Below are 8910 nucleotides of genomic sequence, written 5' to 3'. Positions count from 1 at the left end.
GCTATGCATGTATGTACATTACACACCACTGAAAGAAGCATGCAGTGTAGATATACACCCTATACATGTACAGTGCCTAGCACAACTGAACCCCAAACTCTTCTGAAGCTCCAGGTGTTGCTGTAATACAAATATGTAATAGGCTATCTGGGCAACATGCATCCATGTGCTTTACTCTGCCCTCTTTTCCATAGCTGTCATGACTGGGACGTGGGCAGGCTGACCCAGTAGGGGCAGGTAACACAGTGGATGCAGCCCTGAGCAGGAGAAATCCAATTGCACAGACAATTTCCTGCTCCTCTGCTTGGTTTCAATAGGAGCAGGGAACCAATCAGGACTCCTGGAGTTCCACCAATGAGAGCCCAGGTCAGAAGTCCTCTGTCAGGGTTGAGCTTCTCATTCTGGCAACTGTTACCAGGTCTCTAGGAGCCAATAAGTTCTGACCGGCTACCTCAGAGCCCTGTGGACCAGGGTTTGGGACCCGTGGTCCCTGATGACACCTAATGATTTTTCTCCCCTTGTCCATTGCACATTCTGTCCCACCAGCCACTGTGCTGGTTCTCTGCTCTCCTGGTTTAAGTCCCATTGATCTTCCTGACTGGCCCCTGTGTACGATTGTCCTTCGGCTCTCTGATTACGTGAATAATTTCCAATAAATAGCCACATCAGAAAAATGGCAAACTGATCCCAGACCACCCGTGAACAGCGAATGAGGCTGAATGTGCCAGTTACATCATGTGGTGGGTGCTCCATGTTTGTATCCATATGAACAGATGAAGGGCCAGTCAGTGGCCCTCAAGAATATGCCGGGTCAGTCCTGGCTTTTGAATAACCAACACAACTTCTTCTTGTCTGCTGCTAACCAGCTAACCAGCTGCACACAACAAGTTACTTGCCGTGGATTATTCATGCAGCTCCAGCATTGTGCAATCTCTAGGCAATGACTTATGGGTTTGTTTAGGTCTAGCACTCGCCGGCGAGGGGACTCTGTGCCTAGCTTGTGGCTGGTCAGAAGGAAGTGCCTGCACACTCTGAACCAGAGGAAGGCATGTGGAAAATCTGGACGAGCCAGACACCCTGAAGAGTGTACAAATAGGGTTTCACTACATACCTCAGCTTTCCTTAGCACAGGCTGACAAGTGAATATACACCCGTTTCGCTGCTGGTGGGGTTTGTGCTGTGTGCAAACCAGGACTAGAATCATCACTGGTGTCCCAACAATCCCTCTCTAGGGCTGAAATGAGGAGTAGCACACTCCTAATGACCGCTTTGCATTGACAACATGGCAAGAACTAACGGAGGTATTGTGACTCCACCATTCTGGGAAGAACCGGCAGCTGGCGGGACAGTGGGGACCAGACAGACGGCATATAAGAAGCCTTCTAAAAAATTGTCCTTGGGTGAATGGGTGGTTTAGGTTCCCCAGATGCTGAGCCCCATCCCGCTTCCTCTCAGAACATGACCAGACCACCCCACTTCCATGTATTCCTAGTGCTCCCTGGCACTAGCCTTTCTCTCCCTGCTGTTACCGCAACTCTGAGGATGTGATCTAACCCTATCTCCAGCCTGTTTGCAGGGTCTGTGGCTTCTAGGGACCCCTCTGCGTGGGCTGGAAAGTGGAGTCAGAGCCAAGTGGGACATGGAAGGGAAGGGCATTTAGGGAATCACTGTCATGCTATATCCGGATGGGAATCAGGGTTGGTCACCACTGCCCAATGACCCCAGGTGCTGTCTGGAATAGCATCACCTAGACAATTTATTTCTGAAGCAGAGAGCTCAAATCTCCCAGCCCCTCCTCGCTTTCCACTCCAGGGATGCTAAGCTCCAAAAATCACCACCAATACTTGTACAGACACATCCTTACACAGCCCTGCCAGCGAGGCCTGCCCCCTGTGACATGGTGCGTAAAAGTGGCTTGCTCTTTAAGGGAAACTCCTCCCACATTTCAGTTGCTTTTCTCAAAATAATAGGTTCCAGGAAAGGCATTTGTTTCCCCCGTGCCTGCCTGAAACCCACTCACAGGCATCAGGGACTGGGCTGGAGAAGAGAAGGAGCAAAGGTAATGGGGAAAGCGGGACATCGCTTTGGTAGGCTAAAAAGAGAGAAATGGCTAAAGTGATTGTGAAACTGAAATGCAGAGTGGACAGCTGACAACTGTGAGTTTAACATTCCTGCAGATCTTGGGCAATCAATCAGCTCCATTTCATTCCCTTATTGCAGCTGGATCTGTTTCACATCACTGAGTGTTAATAGGAATCAGAACAAGCTACCACTATATTTATAGAGAGAGTGAGCATGTGTGCGATATTTCTGTCCATAAAGGTGGCCTAGTCTTCTCTAATAAAGTTCTAAGCCATTCTGCTGAAATGCTGTGGTTTCTGCTCGCCGACAGCTCTATGCACTGAAGAGGTGTGCTCCTTCTCTGCCGCAGGAGACCATGGTACAGAGAGTGGCAATCATTGGAGCTGGCGTGAGTGGACTGGCCTCCATTAAGTGCTGTCTGGACGAGGGATTGGAGCCCACCTGCTTCGAGAGAAGCGATGACATCGGAGGGCTCTGGAAATTCACAGTAAGTGGGAAGCTCATTGGCGGATGACAAAACATTATGATTTCAGAATACGGCTGGTGTTGTCGCATCCCAGCTGTCACTCCATTCTGCATACGCCCTGTCTTGTATCTTACTTTCCCTGATGCCTATAGACTGGTTTGCTCTTCAGGAGAAGCATCTGTTCATTGTTTAGAACAGATCACTAACTTTTGAGCACCATATCTTTCTCTGGCACTTGCACAGGGTGGTGAAATCTGTGCTAATGGTCACTTTACTAACCACAGTCACAGCCACAGACTCATTTGGAGTAGAGGGGAGCTGTGGGTGCTCTGAAAATCAGGCTGTCAGTCCCTGTAAAAGTTCCTTTGTGTTAATCACAAGGTGCTGTGCAACCACATGTTAGAACAGCCAGAAATGTAACTGACCCTGTGGAGGCTTTATTGAGATTTTACTGCTTAAGAGTTAATTAGATGTCTTAAAAATAAAGCAAACTCTAGTTCCGGCTTAATGCTTTTAGAAGCGAGGCTGAGGGCACAATTTGGGGACGGGAATCCGAGCCAGCTGTGTCTGAGCCAGGCAAACTCAACTCTTACTCGCTTACTCTGGCAGTGCGTGGGAGGGAAGTTGCGTCCGATGATGGTGCCACGTGCAGTCCTTATCAGACCTTGCTGTCTTATCAGAGCCCTGCGCCCTAGCCGCCCACCCCTGGAGTGCAGGGAAGGAGTTTGGTTTTGCTTTACTGTAGCACCGAAAGCTCGACTCCTTGCTGGGTTCCACCACCCCTGAAGGAGAAGAACCTTTCAGTACCCCCGCACCCCAAAGTGACCCTCCTGCATGTATGTTCTCTGTGGCAGTCGGCAGGCTTGCAGGAATGAATCTAGACTCAGCGCAGAGCCATGTTATAAAAAGACTGCCTGCAGGACAAAAGTTGACATCAAGCACTGCAACTTTCTTCTTGTTGCCCTGCTCTCATGACCTGATCCTCCCGACAGCACAGACAAAGCCGTGACTCTGATAGGGGCCTTATTCAAAGAGCTGCTTATTGCCAGATCACAGGGTTTCGTTCTTCATTCTCTCACTTGGGCGAAGGAATAAGGCCCACAGTGAACCGAATCTCATTTCCATTGTGCTTGCAATGAAATGTTGCGAGGCAGTATGGGCTAGCAGGAACCAGCACCTTCGGCCTTCCAGTCCTGCTTCTGACACTTGTTAACCATGTGTACGGAGCTGGACTTCTCTGCCTCAGTCTCCCCATCTATGAAATGGGGTACTGACAGGACTAATGTTTGTGTATTGCTGCAAAGATGTGCTGACAAGGGGACAGCTCACACACACACATTAGCACTCGTGGGAGGGGGCTTTGGAGGCAGACGTCTGAGAGGGTTTCCTCATGAAGATCCTCCCAAGCAATAGAAAAGGCGCTACCCATAAACTTTGCTGATTTTCTGCACCAGCCGGGCCCCTGTTGTCTCTGGCATAGGGGCTGCATTGCCCCCACCCTGAGAGGAGCAGCTTCCCAATCCTCAGGGGAGAGGCTGCAGAGAAGTTAATGTAACCTGGGGCTTTCTTCCTTTTTCTGATGGTTCTTCGTGGGGCCAGAGAGGGGAAGATGCGCCCTTACCCCCCAACCCACATAGTCGCCTTCCCCTCCCCCAGCACAAGCCTCAGACTCACAGGAAGAACCACCAGGGGGCAGAGAGCTGCCAGAGCCAGCTGAGGCTTCCAAGGAGTAACTAGGAGACAATGACAGGCCAGCACAACCCAGAGAGAGCCTGGACAGAGAACCTAACCCTTCTCCAGGAGACGAGGCGGCCATCAAAGGCCAGAGCTGGAATGCAGGTGTGCTAGGTGTCATGGGTGCACAACAGGGGCATAGCCACGGGTGGGAATGGGTGGGCCATGGCCCACCCAAATCTGAGCAGGGGTATAGTCCCTGGAGTGTCACTCGGGCACCTGAAATCCAGGGCGGAGCTATGCACCCGCCCTTCAGAAAGCCATGCTCTGGCAGCTCTGCCTTGTCATTTTCTGAGCCGCCCCATGCGCGTGCCCAGCTTGGGAGGTGAAGCCCTGTGTCTGGGGGCACCCAAGGCTAGGAAGAGGGTGTGGCATCGAGGGAGAAGCTGAACTAGCAGGTGCTCGGGGGCTGCCCGTTGCCCTGTGGCGCTCTCCGCACGGCTCATCCTCTGCACGGCCGGAGGCAGGAGTGAGGCCGGTCTCTCTGCAGTGTTCCCAGGAGAGGATGCACTTTGCTGGGCAATTCAGTAAGAGTCTGGGCCAAGCTGTGTGCACAGGCAAGCCCCTGTTCATACCCCTGCAGTGCAGCCAGAGGCGACCTCGCACAGGGGCCATACGGCCTGCAGGAGATGCGAGCCCCCAGCTGAAGGGCAGCAGCCCATACCCCGCAATGAGGCAACAGCACCCTCTCTTCCCCCGCTGCAGAGTCAGGGCACAGCCGAGGGGATCAGCACTCCCTGGACAGGCTGCACAGCCAGTGGGCATGGTCAGTGGATAGCACAGTCTGGCATTGCCCGTCCACCCGAAAGTCAGAGCCCACCCAAATTTCCACTCCTAGCTACGCCACGGGCGCACAGGCTCGGTGCTCTGGAGCCGCTCGGAATGGAGCTCAGACAGGACCGTTTTGTAGTGTGATTCCCCTCACGGCTCACTCTCACTAGGGCAGCCTCCTTTGCTTCAGCGCCTCCCGGGTCTGCCCTCGGAGCGTTCAGCACCCCTGTTCACGCCGGGAGCTCCCCGCAGGGAGTCCCACTGGATGGGACACCTGGGGAAGCCTTACATGCCCCCTCCCCCCAGCAGGGCCATGCACCCCCACGCTGCAGTCAGCAGTGACTCCCAGCCAGCGTATAAAACAGAAGGTTTATTAGTCGTCTGGAACACAGCGTAGAACAGAGCTTATTAGCACAGAAAGTAGGGACATTCAGCAAAGACCGTCTGGGGGGATCCAGAACTCAGAGCCATGGGCTCTGCTCCCCGAGTCTCAAACCAGGAGCCTGACTTGCTTCCAGCAGCCCACCCTCAGTCATGCCCTGTTGCTCCTGGCCTCCGCCTCTTTGTTCTCCAAATCCTCCGGCTGGCTGTTGCAGAGGATGGGCCCTGGCCATCAGTTGCCACGATACAGAGTGCCCAGCTATTGTCTGGGCCCAGGGAGCTAGACAGCAGTCACACCTGCCCTCTAGGGTCTCTGCAACGATCACACACCTTTGTCCCACCACCTAGAATAGATACTTGTGCAACACATAAGGAAAACTGAGACACACAGAGAATATTCATACAAAACATTAAGAGAATTCCCACTTTGTCACACAGCTACAGCAACACTTGCATAAACAAAAACGCAGGAGCGCTTGCATTGCCTCTACGCACCACTTCTTTCTGCACCACCCTTTCTTTTTAAATGTTGGAATGGAGTTCCAGCCGGAGAGGCCCAGATTGACAACTCTGGAAACCAAAGACCTCTCTAGATGCCGTTTCCTTCACTCTGCCCTGTAACCATGCCTCAACACCAATCTGCAGGCTCCATCTCAAGGAGAGAGAAGGGATTTCACTCCCTTTGCCCACTCGGACCATGGCTACTGCCTTGACAACAGTAGGTCCAGTTAGTACCAACTCAGAGGGTGGTTTTTGTGGTGGAACACCTGGCTGCTTGGAATGGGTGTGAAGCCACTGTCTAATTTCACAGAGGGTGCACACATTGTATCCATATCATATTGCATTACCAAGGGATGCTTGGATTGGAGTTGTCTAGGCTGGGTGGTCATACTGCTGAAAAGGATCTGGGCGTGATAGTGAATCACAAATTGAATATGAATCACCAATGTGATGCAGCTGTGCAGGGCCGGTGCAAGGATATTTTGCGCCCTAGGCGAAACTTCCACCTTGCGCCTCCCACCCCCACCCCTCCCCTCGGAGCATCACTTATTATAAACTTTCAAAAATGAATACTGCATAATATGGCATTGTTCATTAGAATTAATACATATTCGGCTTGAAAATTTATTATTTTCATTATTTAGATTACATATTTAATGAAAATAAATGAATAACCTGACAGGGTGTGGGGCTGGCTGGCTTGGGGCAGGGGGGTGCGGCAGGGGTTGGCTGGAGACAGGGGTGTGTGGGGCTGGCTGGTTTCGGGCAGGGCAGGGGATGCGGAGCTGGTTGGAGATGGGGTGCGGGGTTGGCTGGAGACGGGGGTGTGGGGCTGGCTGGCTTCGGGCACGGGGGTGCGGCAGGGGCTGGCTGGAGACAGGGGAGTGCGGGGCTGGCTGGCTTTAGGGAGGGAGGTGCTGCAGGGGTTGGATGGAAGAGGGACTGGCTGGAGGTAGGGGGTGCGGGGCTGGCTGCAGGCAGGGCAGGGGGTGTGGGGCTGGCTGGCTTCGGGCAGGGGATGCGTAGCTGGTTGGAGATGGGGTGTGGGGTTGGCTGGAGACAGGGGGTGTGGGGCTAGCTGAGGGCAGGGTGGCAGGTACCAGGGCCATCCCTAGATATTCTTGGGCCCTACGCAGCCCCCCCGCGTGGGGGGGTGCCCCAGGCCTCCGTGGGGGAGGCGGGAGCGGGGGGGAGGCCCGGCTTCCATTGGGGGGGCAGGCCTTCGGGGGGCCGGGGCTGGCTTGGGGGGCAGGGGGAAACTACCCCCCAGCACTCGCCGGCGGCATGGCTGGGGTCGGGTGTCTGCTGCAGAGCTCAGGGGAGTGGGGGCAGGGCGGGGCTGAGCAGGGGCTGGGCCCTGGGGAAGAGCCAGAGCAGCAGGGAGCAACACAGCGCCCCCGGCGGCCAGAGGAGGAATGACATCACTTCCCGGCCGGCCGGAGCTGATCAAAGAGGGTTACACATTTAGCCGGCGCCGGGTGAGCATCCCAGACATTTTGGGCACCGCTTTTTGGCACCTTCAAATCTTGGCGCCCTAGGCGGCTGCCTAGTTTGCCTAGTGGATGCAGCGGCCCTGCAGCTGTGAACAAAGCTAATATCATTATGGGGTGTAGTAACAGGAGTGTCGTATGTATGGGAGGTAACTGTCCCACTCTACTCGGCACTGGTGAGGCCTCAGCTGGAGTACTGTGTCCAGTTCTGGGCACCACACTTTAGAAAAGATATGGACAAATTGGAGAGAGACCAGAAAAGACCAACAAAAATGATCAAAGGTTTAGAAAACCTGACCGATGAGGAAAGCTTAAAAAACCTGGGCACTTTTAGTCTTGAGAAAAGAAGACTGATGGAGGGACCTGATAAGTCTTCAAATATGTCAAGGGTTGAAGGTAGGAGAAATGATGCATTTAATCTGCAGCAAGGGAGATTTAGGTTAGATATTAGCAAAAACTTTCTAACTCTAAAGGCAGTTAAGATTTGGAATAGGGTTTCTAGGGAGGTTGTGGAATCCCATTTTTGGGAGGTTTTTAAGAGCAGGTTGGACAAACACCTGTCAGGGAGGGTCTAGGTTTACTTGGTCCTGCCTCAGCACAAGGGGCTGGACTTGCTGACCTCTCAAGGTCCCTCTGAGCAGTGCAGGAAATACTGTTGGTGCTTTGGGAAGTGGCACTCTTCCCTCTGAATCAATATTGAACATGTCCCTAGTGTGATGTTCAAGGGGGCACCAAGTTGCTGGAGGCGTCGTCCTCCAGATGAGATGTGACACCACTCACAGGATCACTTGTGATCATTACAGGGACCTGTTTGTATGAAACTGGGCTTTAGCCCCAATATCCTGGCCAAATTCCAAACTGGTCGTTTCCACTCTGCTTCTGAACTCTTCCCCTGCACTTCCGGTTAAGGGTGGTATTCTTCACCCCTGTACTGCAATGGTGCTGTGCGCTCAAAAACAGCTGCCATGGGACACGTGATCATTAACCCACCTCCTGGGGTCCTGCATAGAATCATAGAAGATTAGGGTTGGAAGAGACTTCAGGAGGTCATCTAGTCCAACCCCCTGCTCAAAGCAGAACCAACACCAACTAAATCATCCTAGCCAGGGCTTTGTCAAGCCAGGCCTTAAACTCCTCATTAAACTCTTGCACATTAAACTCCTCGGGCGAAAGGTGCAATAATTCCATCACATCCAGAGCTTTCCTATGGAAATTGCATTTGGTCCCCGGCCAACTTCTGTCTGATCTGAATTGGTGCCAGAGTGGCCAAGGCTGCGTAGCAACTCATTTAGACCCCAGCATTTTGTAAGTATAATTGAGATTGTTTTCCAATGTGCATTACATTGCATTTATCAACATTGAATTTCATTCATGATGTCCCTAGCCTCTGTTTGACAGAAGCTAGGAATGGGCAACTGGGGATGGATCACTTGGTGATTACCTGTTCTGTTCATTCCCTCTGAGGCACCTGGCATTGGCCACTGA

The 8910-nt window shown here is 52.8% G+C and overlaps 1 protein-coding gene across 1 annotated transcript in view; it reads left to right on the top strand.

Annotated features, from left to right (window-relative positions):
- The first annotated feature begins 1967 nt into the window (after positions 1-1967).
- The window catches only part of LOC112107381 (dimethylaniline monooxygenase [N-oxide-forming] 3-like), a 28904-nt gene continuing 21961 nt past the window's right edge, over positions 1968-8910 (top strand). The window contains exons 1-2 of the mRNA XM_024201052.3: positions 1968-2059; positions 2432-2569. Coding sequence (XP_024056820.1) covers positions 2438-2569 — 132 coding nt within the window. The 5' untranslated portion in view covers positions 1968-2059; positions 2432-2437. The remainder of the gene's footprint in view (positions 2060-2431; positions 2570-8910) is intronic.

Source organism: Terrapene carolina, unplaced genomic scaffold (genome assembly GCF_002925995.2).
Source record: "Terrapene carolina triunguis isolate 2854851 unplaced genomic scaffold, T_m_triunguis-2.0 Scaffold210, whole genome shotgun sequence".
Taxonomy (NCBI): Eukaryota; Metazoa; Chordata; order Testudines; family Emydidae; genus Terrapene; species Terrapene triunguis.
Note: the sequence above shows the minus strand (reverse complement) of the source record. Positions and strands in the feature narration are given on the sequence as shown.